General features: G+C 43.3%; 1 protein-coding gene across 1 annotated transcript in view; it reads left to right on the plus strand.

The window, feature by feature from the left end:
* C2CD2 (C2 calcium dependent domain containing 2) overlaps nt 1-16,084 on the plus strand; it is a 434,056-nt gene that overhangs the window by 285,688 nt on the left and 132,284 nt on the right. Inside the window, exon 8 of the mRNA XM_078656804.1 lies at nt 8,619-8,683. Within this exon, the coding sequence (XP_078512930.1) occupies nt 8,619-8,683 (65 nt within the window). The remainder of the gene's footprint in view (nt 1-8,618; nt 8,684-16,084) is intronic.

Genomic DNA, 16,084 nt, shown 5'->3' on the forward strand with positions numbered 1-16,084 from the left:
CTTCATTCATTTGTTGAAGGTCATTGCGATTAGTAACCTTCCTCTTCAGTCAGTGGATGGAATGATAAAGGGATGCCTGATCGCCAGAATAGAACTCACAACAACATAAGTTGTTAATTGCTTCCAGGAGTAACCTTTTATTTTTATTTTCTTATCTGCCCAGCCACAAAGCTCTTCTTCAGGAGACATGTATTCTTTTTCTAAAGGATGATGTGTGGCCTTGTGGCTACTGCAATCATCTTTGGAATAAGGGGAACCAGGTTTGATTCCAGATTTTGCTCAACATCTTGTGACTCTGAGCAAATCGCGTAATCTCTCCAGGCCTTAAAAAAATGTGTAACATATTCTGTTGCTTGTGTAGAGTGCTGTATTCCCCCCCTGGCCAGATTTACTATATATAGAACTACAAAATAAATAAAAATGCAAAGGGAGCTACCATACCATCATAATGTACTTACATAATTGTTTTTGCAATAAAATAACCACACCTCCAGTAAACAACTGCAGGGCTGATATATGATGAAAAGTTTCTCAAGAGGTATCAAAAGATGGGCCCAATTCAAACATTCAGAAAAAAGGCCTGTCTGTATTTTCCACTGATATTGGGATGGCAGAGAAGCGTAAAGATGTCCATTTAACTTTTTAAAGAAATATTTCAATGATGTAGTCCTTGGAGTGCCCAAGAGTCTAGATGAGCAGCATGCTATTTCCACAGCATTCGAAGTTTGGAACTTGAAAACCAGCTAGCCTGCCTGGTTGCTCCTGATCTGTTTTGCTACATTGGAACCTACGTGCATAATTCTGTTGCATTGCATGCAAAATATTATCTTAACAGAACTCTTCCTACACTAATCACACTCTTTTATGAAGATCTGATCCTTCGAGCCAGGGGCTCTCTCAGTGGTTCTCTTTGTTCCATTCGGGGTTCTCCATTATGCAGATCTTTAGCTGAGGCGTGCTGAGCAGTATTCTGCAGCTTGCAAAGGTATTATCCAGCTCTTATGCCAAGTTGGATGTTTCTGAACAAAAACTCATCCCAAAGACCAACATCCATAGAAAGAGGGAAATCTGCTGCCTCACAGCTCCTGAAATTACTACTTCACAATATGATTTTTTTGCTTTGGCTAGTGTACTTCGATTGATTAGATGTGGAAATTCTACTTGATTGTTTTATATCTACCTAACTCGAAGTAGCGTATCGAAATTCAGGACGATGACCTAATGGTACAGTGCAGCTGGTATACCAATCCATGACCCTTAAAGATTGGGAAAGATGTGGTGGATGGAGCTGCTGCATGTGTGGCACTGCTGGTGTCTGGAGAAACCAAATCTATTCTCTTTTCCTTTCCTGTTCCATTTTGGGATATCGAGGCTTGCAGAAGTGAGCAGGGAGGGGGTGGGAGGAGAGGCAAGAGAGGTGTGCTCTGCTCATGTGATGGATGAGCCTTTACCAGTCTCATTGTCTCTACACACAAAGCAAGCCTTACAATGAAAAGGGGCTTGCTTATAAGTTGCAGCCATTATCGAATTGTTTACCCATATATTCCCTAAAAGATAAATGACAAAATAGTAACCACATTTTCCACTTAGCACACTGGTAAGTTCCAGGGGCATCAAGTTAGCTGAGGATAATTTCCTCCTTTGCCATGAGGTGACGTGCCCCAGTAAAGGGTTGCATCCATGGAGATTTACTGTTTCTCTGATCTGTGCTGTGTATACATGTCACTTTCACGCTACTCAGATTTATTAAGGTTGCGCAGGTCTGTCTATAGATGTGTCCTTACACCAGAGGTCTTCAAACGGAGGCCCCCTGGGGGCCCTTCATTGATCCTAGGAGGGGGAGTAATCCACTGTGTAAGGAGCCATTTCTAACATCTTTTGTGTATTTCCTTTCTGGGAGTAGGTGTATTTGATTGCCATAAAGTTCTGTTATCCCTTTTAAAAATGCAATGTGTTTAGACATATTTAAATATTGATAATTTAGGAGAATAATTGTGAATAATTTGGAGGAGAGGTGTGCTTTAAAAGAAATTTTTAACGGGGTTTCCGGCATTAAAGTTTGAAGACCACAGAATTATACACTATTAAAATGTAATAATGTAGCTCGGGTCTTTGTATAGATGTGCACTTACACACTATCCAGATGTACTTGTGTAGCTCAGGTTTATATATAACTCCTGGTTTAGTAGGTCTGTTTAGAAGACTCTAGTCCAGATGTATCAAATCGAAGTATAGAAACAAAAGCCCTCCCCTATCCCAGACTGCATGAACAGCTTGGGATAATTGTTATGAAGCTCTACAATATAAGAAGCGAAACTCTGCAGCACTCTCCACATTATTCTGATGTCAGGCTTGCTTAGATGAGGCGAGTACGCAGGGATATAGATCGGAGATGCTAGCTATAAACATACGTTGTGTGGAGAAAGCGACCTGTCCTCCATCTTGTACTCAGGCTGTGGGCTTCCAAAATGGAACCTACTGACCTGTATCGGGTGCTTGGCACAGTAATAATACTATCACACACATACACGTACAGCACACAGGATTTGGGTTCATCATGAGCAGCTGAATTTGTACTGATGGGCCTGTAAGTGCCACCTCTGCTCGTCCACTCATGTACACGTTGCAGGCACCATGGGCACCACTCACTATGAGGATGTGCTCCTCTCGGTTCAGGACGATGTCCAGAATCTATCATGTTCAAAGACTATGCCTACCTAGGTCAATGCGCATGCTCAGGATTAGTAAGCATCATGACCAAAAATCAATGAATCCGGATCACAGCTATGCAGTCTGGGCACGCAGGGGGACATAACTGTACATCAACCAGTGGTCATTTCTGTCCCTCTAAACAGCTTCAACAGAGGAACTCGTTAAAATGTGGGACTGTTGGGAATATTGTTCATGTGGTGTTGATTTGGTGCTGTGAGACCAAAAGGTTAAATATTGGCACAAAGAATCTTATTTTGAAATGAGTCTGTGGATTGACATTCCTACATTACTGCACAACGTTAGGGCTTGCTGTGCCAGACATTACAGGTCTTTCTACATGAATTTTGCCCCTTTTCTGTGGAAGTTTGAGTAACGCAGGTGTGTTGAAGTGTGGTGTTCTGATCCCAGCTTGCCTCTCAAAGAAACCGGACGCAATTCTCTATAGTGCAGTAACCCTTGAGACTTGGCACCTCTTGAAACAACAAAATGCGAGCTAAGAATCCCTGAATCATTACTATGTACGCCTGATCGAGGCTTTGTGGTGTGCACTGGATTAAGAAGTACGCTTAAAAGTGGTGGTGAGGACGCAACACTGGAGGGTTAGAAATTCTGAATCCTATGTTCCTATACCTATTGTTATGGGAGATCATATCTCCATTTGTGCATCTAGACTCAGGAAGCTGCCCTTAATCCTTTAAGTACCACCATCATTTGCTCTTAAACCCATTTACTGCACAAAGATCTTCTCAAGGACTGCCTCTGTGAAATATATTACTCCTCTGTATCTAGAAAAGCATTGCAGAATGATTGTGCTTTCACCATACCCACAAATGCGCAGTTCTCCTGCAGCAAAGAAGACAATAACTTATTTCATACAGGAGGTATCCACTGCCTAGGCTGTAGAAGCAGGTTTAGCATTACTGCAGCAAGTCCAAGCTGAACAATTTCTATTTCTGCAGTTGGATCTTTATGGTGCCAAAAATCCAAACCGGACGACTTCGAGAGCGGAGACATGCTGCTCAAGATAACTTCTGGTTCACATCTGGGGACTACTGCATTATTCTACTGGTTTGTGCCGGAGTATGCAGAGGCAGTCTGAAAATATTTCTCTCCAAAGTCTGAATTTTACCTAAATGTGTGGGCCGGTAAACACATATCTGTTTTCCCACAACCCACCATCCCAGGAAGTGTTTATCTTTTCCTGTGAGTCAGATGGCACAGAACCCAAATGCTCCCACTTCTCTCTCTGTATGATGTCAAACATGTTTTTTTTCAGCCAGCCAAGTGGCAAAGGGCCTTTGTGCTTCATGTGCATTATATTTGAAGATGTGACTATGAGTAAGCTCTGTTTTATTTTTTCATCTGGTCACCAGGCACAGGGCTCACCTGTTGCTAGTCTTTTAAAAAATATTTTCCATTAGCATTTATCAATTCAACTCCTTATTTTTAACACGTACCCACCTCCCTGAGATCTACTTTCCAGAACTCTTCTCTCTTTTTGATGCTGTGAGCACTTTTTAGGTCTCGCCTATTCTATCTCGCAGGCATTGAATAGGCGAGATTATAGTAAGCGGTCCGAAAAGTCTACCTAGCTGCGGATCGCGTACAGTTCATGTGATCCAGGCGGGTGCACATCATCCCCAGCCACATCCCACACCATGTCTCGGCATCAGACTTCAAAGGAAGACGCTCGCACACCACTATTTGTCTGAGCCTCGGCATCAGACTTCAAAGTAATCTGCTCCCAAGCCGCTCCCCCGCACCCCCTTCAAAGGAATGCGCCCCCTCAGTCTTACCACCCGCCCACATGCCCAGTTCTTCCATCACCGCTGCAGTCCATAGGCATCTGCCTCGCGCTCTCTCCATTTCCGGAATCCCTTCCCTCCAGCTCCGCTTTTCTACATTCTTGCCACCCTACCACCCGGGCCGGACATCTATCACTGTCTTCTCCCTTCGCCCTGAGACTCCGACCCTCCTTCCTTTCTTGCACAAACATCGTGCTCCCAACCTCTGACCTCCCCCCCCCCCCCCCCCCCCCCATCCCTTTGCCTCCGTTGAGCCTCCCGCGGTCCTGGAAAATTCCCCTTTAAAGGCCTCCCCTTGAGCCCATCCCTCTTGCGCCTCCTCACCTGCCATGCGACCATTGCCTATGCAACGTTTGTTCTTGTTTTTTCTTGTATTTGAACAGCAAGGTCGCCTCTGAGTGCTGACTACCAGTCAGCCATTTTCAACAGTAAGCTTAAATACAGCAGGCTGCTAAGGGGAAGAATTAACCAGTGCCCAAGGTGGTTTCAATGTATTTTAGGGCTTTAATGGAATTACAGTTTACCCTGACCCTGCACTCATTTCTATATGCATTCAAATCCCACTCAGCGCTCTCCCCTCTAGTGACCGTCGTCCATTCAGTTGAGGTGCTGGTCGATGGAATGGATGCTTCAATGAATACATGTTTTATAATGAATGACCTGTGAGTCAGTCGCTTGCTGCTGACGTTTGTTTGTGTTACTTCCAGGCAATAACTATCATTCCCAGCACGGCCAAATCAGCATTTCATCCTTTCAGAGTCGATAAACTGAGTGCCACCAAATTTGATAAAAGTACCACCAGTTTACGTGGGAGAACAGAACACCTCTTTCACACATGCATGCAACTCACAGAAGCAGGCTTGTTCGATACATCACACGCAAAAAGAAAAATTGGGCAGCTTTCAAAAAAATTCACAGGGCTGAGATTACTTCCCATGCAGGATTGGACTGGCCTACTGGACAGTTCCAGAAGGGCTGGTCTGACAGGTCGGTGTTTTGGCCCTCACTCTACCGCCCTCACTCACTTTATCGCCCTCCCTCCCTCACTCTATCGCCCTCCCTCCCTCACTCTATCTATCGCCCTTCCTCACTCTATCTATCGCCCTCCCTCCCTCCCTCCCTCTATCTATCGCCCGCCCTCCCTCTATCTATCGCTCGCCCTCACTCTATCTATCGCATCAACACAGCATCAATCAGCACCACCACAGCATCACTCAGGGGCACAACATCACTATGCGCTACCACAGCATCATTCGTCGCCACCACAACATCCCTTCAGCTCCACCACAGCATCAATCTGTGCAACCATTCAACAACAACTGGTTCAAATATGTTCTCTCAATGTTTCAAGCTTTATTACAAATGTCACAAAAAGATGTTAATATTTCACTTCTGTTCTTGGATTTTCGTCACAATAAAATACACTGAACATAATCTTCACAAAAGTTATTTACAAAAGTTTAAGCTATTGTCATTATAAATTACAATAACTTTTATTTAAGTATTAATTATTTAAAAAAATTAAAAGCCATTGTTATTTGTAATATCAATACATGTAAGTCACATTAATACAACACATATTGCATTACTAATGCTATATGTGTCACATATGCGCAAGTTAAAACTATTGGAATTGTAAATGACAGCTATTAATTTAGCTATTTTCAAAACCAACACATAAATACAAAATGTGTCATTTACAATACCAATAGCTCAAACTTTCCTAATGCGAGACCTATTGCATTGTAAATGCTTGTTCTAGCTAGTCACCTGGCACAGGACAACCCTTGTGCGGTCTCCTTGTTTTGATGACATGAGCAGGTTTTGTTCCCCTGATGGTCACCTGGCACAGACACGTTCTGCAAAAAAGTAAGATCAGAATAGCAAAAGGACTGTCCTGTGTGTGTTTTACACAAGTTCAGCCCTACAAAAAGTAGCTTTGTGAAATGATAGTTTGCACACTGGATTCGCCCACATGCTATGAGCAAGCTAAATAAAGAGGTATAATCTCCTTTGAGATGCACTGTGATAGTTAAAAAAAAATGTAATATACATTCAAATAGTATTGATACTATTTCAACCACTTCAGCAAAGGGAGTATGACTTTAGAGAGAGAGTTTGGTTGTATTCCTTGGTGTAAACCTCTGCGGATTCAGAACAAGAAAAATGGATGAATTTCTGTTATAGGCATACGACATTTTCAGGAATCATTAAACTAAAACATGCAGATATGTTTTTAATTGTTTTCAATGGCATTCATAGGCAGTGCTTTTCTCTGATCTTTTACAAACATGATACAAAATGTATTATGATACAAAATGCATGTTTATTTTGATGTCTACTTCTACCTGGAGATTCCTCACCTTAGAATATTCCCAGGCTGGAATGATATTCTAGCAGTGCTCCCACGAATATATGATGATACAACGAATTCCGTTGCAACGCATGCCTTTACCACGCATGCGTTACAACGGAATTCGTTTAGCACGCATAAACCTTTCACCGACTATTTGCGTGGTGACGTCATACGTCGTTAAGAGAAAACGGCATTTTTTTACCGATTTCTCTTAATCGACTCTGATGCCGACGTGAATTATGGTGAGTTGTTTTATTTGGGGGGGAGACCCCCCCAAGCCCCCCCTTTTTTTTTTTTTTACTTTTACCACATATGCCTTTACTACAAACATCGTAGTAAAGGCATGCGTGGTAAAGGCATTAGTTGTAACCACGCATGCGTTGTACTGCATGCGTGGTTAAAGATTTCGTGGAAACGGCTTCGTTGTAAAAGCCGTTTCCCTGCTCCCACGTGCCACTAGGTGGCATCATGCAGCTCCACATTGGCTCCATACCCGCCCAGACGTGACAGAACAGAGCTGCATATAAGCATCACCCTTGTGTGATGACGTCCGTTACTTTTTTTCTGTGCCTTTCGACTCTGATCCAGAACTCTTTTGATTGGACTATTTGCTCCATTGGATGAAGGATAAATTCCTATGTATGACATAGGCGAAAACTGAGATCCCTTAAATGGGAGTAACTCAGTCTGTCTCACTACCCTTCAGCTGGCCCCAGGATCGACAAAGCGTGGAACCTGTAGTCACTGTTTGACTCAAACCCTTGTTTTGCCAGCAAAGTGTTCAAAGGCATCAGTTTCAAGCTCCATGTATGTTGAAAAATCTTTCCACTTCTTTAAATTTCAAGTGGGCAGAGCTATGAAGAGACCTTGTTATGGTAGGCCTCGCCAACTTCAGCATTGCTATACTGGCCTCCTGAAGAAACTAATTTGCAGGCTACAGAACCACTCAGCAATACTGTTCCTAAGCCTCCTCAGGTATGACCTCATAAAGCCAGCCCAAAATACTCTCCAGTCCAGGATTACATTCAAGGTTCCCTGCTCTGTCCACAAACCTTATTGGGGTAGAGGTCCGAAACACTCACAGAACCAAGCTTCACGCTACTCCTCAAATCCTCCAATCATCATCGGATGACCTGATCCATTAACATTCATTCAAGAGGATGAAACACATTGGTAGATCCCTGGGAGTATGGAACGTCTTCATGTGGTTGGTGTTCCTGCTGGTTTTTGCGTTTTCTTGCTCTTTACCTGGCCATATATTAGCTACTCTTCTTTTCCTCCCATGTTTTGTCTGTACTCATCCCCTCCTCAGTCTGTGCTCTCTGTTCGTATCAGTCTTTTGTCCATCTCCTGCATTTATAGGTGTAGATAAAGCTGTTTGTGACCTCATGTTGGCTAGACCTCCCTCTATTTTATGAGATCGTTGTTGTGTTCTATGTGAGCGTGGCTGTGCATACTTGATGATAGGCCTGAAAGATGACTGATGCTCACCCATCTTTGTTGTTCTTGAAAAGCAGAAAAGCGGTTCTCTCATTTCGAAAAGGGACCTAGGATGCAAACATATTGACATTGCAAGTTGAGAATTTGTGTGCACATTTCAGTGCTCTCTGCCTTCAATTTAAGGAACCAAAACAGCCCTCAAACAGGCTGTTGGATTGGTAATCTTTGCAACAAAATGGCAGGAATTTGTAGTTTTTTTTATGTTTGCTCAGAAAATTAAACAGATGTTTTTTTCTGCCCTGCAGCGACTTGAATGTTAAATCGAAGGAGTTGCATCTGCAGATCTTAGAAGCTGGGAAATCCTCTGAGAGTAAGTGCCTTACTTTTACATCCGTGTTCTGAGCTGTAGACAGTTGTATAATGAGGCACAGTGATTAACTGGGACTATTCTTTTAAATCCAATTAATTTGTTATGGTCAAAAAGACTTTCTTCTCAAGTCGCATTCTGTTTATTTCCGGAGCGTACTCCAGCAGTTGTGCATACCTGCATGTTTTATTTTTATAGGATATTTCATTTTTTGACATTGAAAGCGGTCATCTGTAGGACGTTTGTCCTAATACTTCTATGTCGATTGAGGATGAGTTGTTTTGTTCAAAACTTCAAAAGCTAGTGAATGGTGCACAGAAAAAATGCAACACATCTAAGAAGGTTGACATTATTTGCTACAGTTACTGTTCTGAAACTATATGAAGCCTGTTTGCGAGTTGAGATGTTGGTTTAAACCTTTCAGTATGAAAGTAAAGGATTTTTTTTGTTCATATATATAAATGTTATTCACTGTGGTTACACTTGTTCATCTTCTCCTTCTTGAAGTTCTCGGAGTGTAGGTCTCCAACCAGTAGCTCGGGAGCTACTGGTAGCTCACCAGCACCCTCAAAGTAGCTCTCACAGGTGAAGCCATGCCAAGCCAATCTCAGAGATTCTGTGTATATTAAAGAAGGCAGCAATGCTCATTTCACTACCCTTAACAGTTACAGACGGCCAAACCAATGGCAGGGCCTGTGATAACACTCAAACACACACTGTGATGGCCTATCAATCAATAAATCAGGGATTTATAAAGCACACTAGTCACCTGTGAGGGTCTCTAGGCACTGGGGGAGTGTGTGGGGGGATTTGGGCAGCTCAGGTCTATCGAAAAGCCAGGTCTTGAGGCTCTTCCTGAATGCTTTCAGTGTGGGGCTTCATCTGATGCTGAGGGGGAGTTCGTTCCAGGCCTTGGCCATGATGTAGGAGAAGGGTGTGCCTCCTGTTCTAGTTCTGTGGATGCGGGGTATTTTGGCCCAAGGCCTGGTCAGCGGAGCGGAGGTTTCTTTTGGGGGTGTAGAAGGAGATTCATTCGTTGAGGTATTGGGGTCCAGTGTTGTGGAGGGCTTTCTAGGTGTGTGTGAACAGCTTGAAGGTCATTTTTTTTTTTGACGGGGAGCCAGTGGAGTGCTCATATATGCTGGGTAATGTGGTCTTGTTGTGGGATGCGGAGGATGAGTCTGGCGACAGTCTGAAGTTTTTTGGAGTAGAGATTTGTTGATTCCGGCATAGAGGGCGTTCCCGTAGTCCAGCCTGTGGGTTATGAGTGCATGGGTGACGGTCTTCCTGGATTCGGGGGGGGTGGGTCAATTTGAAGGTCTTGAGTGTATGGGGGTGGGTATTGAAGCATGTGGAAGCTGCAGTGTTGGCCTAGGGGTCTGCCACATGAACCATCTTTATCCACTTTAAATCTGCCTAAGAAGGAGATTGGCCATGTTGTCCGCCCTGCTCGATCAGTCGCAATGTGTGTGACATCAAAGAATAGTAGCAGCAGTAACCAGGGCTGACCCACCAAAGGGTGTGACTGCAAGAACTAGAGTGAAAATATGTTAGTTGGGAGCATGATCAACCAAAGAGCTGAGGAAAAGAGAGTATGCATCCAGGGCAGAAAAAATTAAAAGCATCACATTCATTTTTGTGTGGGTGTGTGACATAGTGTCCTTCCCGAATAAACAGTGTTGATTCCTTAAAGCTACTCCTAGTGTCAATGAACGGCAAAAATATGTATGCTGGTCTCCATCATAAGAGTATTATCTCTGACGCAATTGTGCCAATTCATGGTATAATTGTGCCATAGGAAAACAAAAGGAGAGGTAGGGAGGGTCAGGAAACACTCTTAGTCCCCGGTTATATTTGTTTAAACAAAGCAAGAGTGTCCAAGAATGCAACTAGAGTACAAATGGAGCAGGAACAAGTATATGACCCCTCTCGGGTCAGTATAGAAAGCCCTCACTCACCAACCTGGTTGGTGACATGCTCCATCATCGGGCTCCACTGAAGAGGCAGAGTGCCTCTCCAGTGTGCTATAACGCCAGGACTACTGCGGAGCGGGTTTTTGTGAAGATAGACGTGTAGTGGGTGATTAAGAGGTGATAGTGATGGTTAAGAAATGTATTCAGTGTTTCAAAAAAAGTTTATTACTTGATCACTGGGACAGACTTAAAATCATGTAGGAAAAAGGTCCAAATACATTGTTTGGTTATTTCCAGTAAGTTAAGAATCAGTCAACATGTTTCTGCCTTGAAACGGTGTAAATTTACCAGGCATTCATCAGGACAAAAGTGTACTAAACCCTGGCGGTATGAGCACTCTAAGGCCCACCCTAACCTAGGGACGTGAAAGTGAAAATCGCGTGTAAAAAGTGCATGGAAAAGGAGCGAACTCCTCCTGAGGTTCTTCCAATTAGGAGACCTCACAGTGAGTGAAAAAATGCACCTGTGGAAAAAAGGGGACAGAGACATACACATAAGAGACAAGACAAACAATTAAGATTGCTATGCTCGTAGGTATATCTGCAGTGCTCCAGTTGTGATGAAAGGACAGTGGATGGCGGCATAACTGTATTGTGAACACCATACTATGTCCCAGGAGAGATTGCACTATACTTTTAGGGGTGCAGTGGGCTACAAGTGATTCTCAGATTTAAAGTAGCCCTTGCTTGGATGCCAGCACGTGTAAAATGTAGGATCAATGGACCTCAATGGCCGGTGACCCCACCTGTAAAAAACATATAAATAAAATGTCTCACTTTGATGGTGAATCGGGTATACACCATGGATCTCGGGAGGGGGGTGGAGGCGTAATTGGCACACCCTATAGGGAAAAATAACATGAACCGAACAATAAATAAGCTGAGATGAAGATACTCTACTTAGCTCAATAGCGTCGATCCAGGAAGGGCTATCGGTCCAGATAGCTAACATATGCCCTCGACGCCAGGCACCCGTTTGGAACCTGCTTACACCCTCGTTACCGGATCCCGTAGATAAGTGTGGGCTCCGGTGCAGCGGAATAAATGCCTGAATGTTTTCGCGCCACACTTCCGTGATGGGCGTGGCTTACTGGAGGGGTAGGCATAGGCTTGGTTTCGTCACGCGATAGGCATTACATGATTGGTAGGCGTCACACTCGCACGGTGCTCAAGGGGGTGTTGCCAAACTCGTGTCATAGAGGGTTTTAGACCAATGAGTAAAGGAGGCAGCGCGGGTGTGCACGCGTCTCCATGGTTGCAATTGAAACCCATTACGCCTCCGAGTGGAGGGGGCGAGGACATAATGGTATGCTTCTGTCTCCATGGTAGCAGTTGGATTTGAAACTTTATTGGAAAAGAATCACTCACAGGGCGACAGGAGGAAGGGCACTTGTACTCGTGTATAGGTGATCATGCTCCTTAGGAATTTAGAGAGGAGATGGAACAAGTGACTTTGGTGTATGAAAATGTCAGTCGTGTTCATTCTAAGACGTAACTGTTCCTATATTCCCAGCCATCATTAGAACAATAAAGTACGAGACTGGTGAATCACCTCATAGGTGGTGTCACCGGAATTAGTGACACTGCTTTGAAAGTGTTAGCGAGTGGTGGCAGCTTAGATGGGGGTGGGAGGTGGTTGATAACACAGTTACAGTGAGCTGCTATTCTCGGTTAAAACCCCAGTAAGATTGCGAGATGTGGGGCGTACGTAGGCAGCCAGGTCAATTAAGTACCAAGGTACAGGGATACAGTAGGGGCATGTAAGATAAGTTATTTAAGGACTGAGTTCCAAGCGATGTCATCATTGAGTCCCCTGAGGTGGGTTCCCAATCTGTAAACCCATCTTTGTTCTTTTTCAAAAAGTCTATTAGAGATGTTACTACCCCCATTGATCTGTTCGATTATTGTCCAGCGTAGATCGTTGGTGGTGTGGTTGTGCTGTAAGAAGTGACTGCTCATTTTTGTGGTTGCTTTCGGACACCTGATGTTACTCCTGTGCTCACATATTCTTTGCTTGGTCTTCCTGGTGGTCATTCCTAAATATCGCAGTCCACAAGGGCAGGTGATTAGATAGATTACATGAAGGTTTACCCCTGCCACGTGTCCAGGAAGCCCGCTACCCTTATCAATAGAATTTAGAACACTCTGACATGAGTGCTTGCACCTGAGAGTTCCTGTGCATCGATTACAAGTTTGTAATTCCCCTTTTTTCCATCTACCTGGTTTCAAGTAGACGCCTTAGTGTGCACCTCCTTACAGGTAAGAATATACATTGGTCCTGAGGAATGCTGAGCCGAGTTTGGGCTCAATAGCTGAAACATGTCGACCTTTTTCTAGGACATTTGGTTCAAATTTACGCGACCTTATGTATGTCCGATTGTTCACTTTGTTTTTAATTGGGTTAGAACTACCCTTTTATTAATAAGTTTTTTGTTTAGGGAATAGTCAATACTCATTTTAACATGCACTTATTTCTGGTCTGGTACTATGCACGTACTAACAACAGGAACCTGATGAAGACAATTGGCTACCTGCCCTGTGTGGGTGCCTGAGGGTTCTTTTTTCCTCCCTACGTGCGCATTACAGTACACACTCCCTGTTTTTTTGTGCACTCACGGGTGGTGGTGGTAAAATAAGTCTTTCTACCCCCCTCTTCGTCTGTGCAGTTTTGTGTTATTAAGGTACTCTTCTGTTGTTTTGTTACATTAATCCCTAGGGGTAGGAGAGTAATCTACTTTACCCTTCCTCTTTCGTTGTTTAAATATACATAATTGTGCCATAGTCATAATATTTTCGTCCTTGACTATTTTGGGCATACAAGTCTAGTAATTAAATACTTGCTGCCATCAATGACATATTAAGAGCAAGACTGGCCTGCTTTTAGCCATTCCTGACAGAGTGGCAACAGCTTCTCCCATAACAATGGCAATAACTTATATATGTTGGGCATCCAGCTGTGGCACAGTAATAACCCTGGTTTAATACTGGGCATTATTGGCATAACAGAGGCATTCTTAGTGTTATGGTGAGGAAGCATGGCCTATGATTCCAATACCTGGGTATTTGAAGCATAATTTGTCCATGAGAGGCATTTTTACATGGCCGTACTCAATGAAAACTAAAAGCTGATGTTTAGGGACTGTGTATTTTCTAACGATGAAAACTGATTTGATTTTTAAAGGAAAAAATTATGCTTTTTCAGAATAGGTTTTTCTTCTGGAAAATTGAGTTTGATTGCTCAAAGTGGAAAGGGATTTTGATAGAAAAGTATGTGTATTTTCAAAAACGAATATGCTAATAATGACAAAATATTGCAATCCTAAAACACATTTAAAGTTGTTAGCTGAATGATAATTCAATTGGAGTTGGGGAGACTTACTGCTGTTGTAATACCTTTTGTGGCACTTAGCATGTGATGATTTGAATTTTACTTTATTACAAGCATTTAATATTGATAAATGTTTTCCTAGCATTCTGCTGATAACTTCCCCTGAAATTTTTGTGAGGTTACTACTGATAATTGTGCTTAGGGTGGTCATAGTGTAATGTTAATGCATATCATCAGCATTTTGCAGTGATAAAATATGCTAGTAGCTCAGCAGGACTTTCCTTGAGCAGAATTAGCTCTCACTACAGAAAAGGTTGGAGACCCCTTAGATGATAGATGGCAAGTTTGGGTGGCAGAAGTTGTTGGGTCTGTAAATCCACATATAGCCCTAAACTATCTTCCTCCTAGCCTTTACATTAGTAGACTGACTTGTCCGTATGTTAAGAATTCTGCACACATGCATGCAGTCTATCCTTTATTTCCAGGGAATCACATCTTTCTAATGTGTGGACATGCTGCCAGTTTTCAGCTGATCAGAGAGAAAGCTGCTCCTGATGAGGCATTCTACTTGGTATCATAAAGCCGGTTTAGTGCAATACATAACTACATGTTCTGATTACCTGGGTTCTGTTTACTGAGAGATGTCTTCATTGGTAGCAGCAGCCTTAGCTGAAGCTTCTAGATCCCAGCTATAGTACATTGTTGTGCTGGATAAATCTTCCCATAGATGCTGTCTAGTGCGCTCAGGTGGTATCTTGCGGTTCAGCCACTCCAGACAGGACAACAGTGAAGTATATTAAGCACTAAATAACTTGCTGTCATCGGTTCCTGTTTTTATGTGCCTCATTGATGTGGCTTGGAAGCTCTCCGTGTGTCTCCCTCAGAAAATTCTTCAGCTTTAGACAGCGATCAAGTCAAATGTATCATAAAGCTTTCAGGTTTCAAGCCTTGTTGCAGATGCCTCATGAAGATGCCCCTTTTGGGTCCACATGACAACTGCATGTGGTACCTCAGACTGGAGCACAGCGATGCCACCTGCGATCCTAGGGGCTCCATGCATACAAAGGCGAGCAGGAGGCAAAGTTGTTTCTACTAAAGTGGCGCTAAGAGATGCCTAAGTGAACTCTTTTACCCACAGGCAGATCACCGCCACAGAGTTGAGCATGGCATGCCCTTGATGCCATTTATGTTGCAAGAAGTTGTCACTCTGATGAAAGTAAAGGATACCTCCCTAGGGACTGGTATGAGGGAATTTTCAGCTCAGACAGCCTACAAAGCCCTCACAATGCCTGTTAAAGATTATGGTTGTGCACAGGATGATGGTTCGAAGGCCGATTCCTTCAGTAGCCTGGACACTTAACCACATAATTATTTACCTCTTTTGCCCTGCTTTAGTGGAATTTTCTTTGTTTACTACTGAAATACATACAGCAGCTGACTCTTTGGTTGGTGTCCTCTCTGAAGGCAAAGTCTAACACTCTGAAATATTAAAACTTCTCCTCAGTAGCTTAGCGAGCTCGTGTTTATATCTAATGACGCCCTTTGCATCCTGTCATGGCTGCCTTGGAGAAACTATTTTTGGCACTGTATTCGCATAGAGATTGCCAAACGTCACAGGTCTCCTCTTGGTGATCCCCACGTTTTGTTCTTTCACCCTCCACCTGAATGTCTGGTCATCCAAACGTATCCCTGAATCCAAATGCCTGCCCTGTGGCCCCTCCTGATAAGGAGTATAAGAAAATTGATCCTATGGCTGTGAAGTCTTTGATTCTGGTAGCAATAACCTCACACTTTTCCTACTACCTGCCCTCTTGATCGATATGTACATACCTTGTGGGACTTGGCATATGTTGCTCCGCTTACCAGACCACATACTATCATGCTGCTTACAGACTTGGTCAATGACAGTTTGAAATTATGCAGACAGATCTTGTGGTGCAGACTGGACTCTGAACACTGTTGGTTGATGTGTGGGATTAGCTATTATGCAAAATAAGCCTGCTTGGACGCTTTCCACTGGATTCTCGAGAGACTGAGTGGTCCAAGCTGTACTCTCAGATATCCCCTTCGTTTGTTATCAGCTGTTTATGGAGAAGCAGACTTC

The sequence above is a fragment of the Lissotriton helveticus genome, chromosome 8, assembly GCF_964261635.1.
Source record: "Lissotriton helveticus chromosome 8, aLisHel1.1, whole genome shotgun sequence".
Classification (NCBI taxonomy): domain Eukaryota; kingdom Metazoa; phylum Chordata; class Amphibia; order Caudata; family Salamandridae; genus Lissotriton; species Lissotriton helveticus.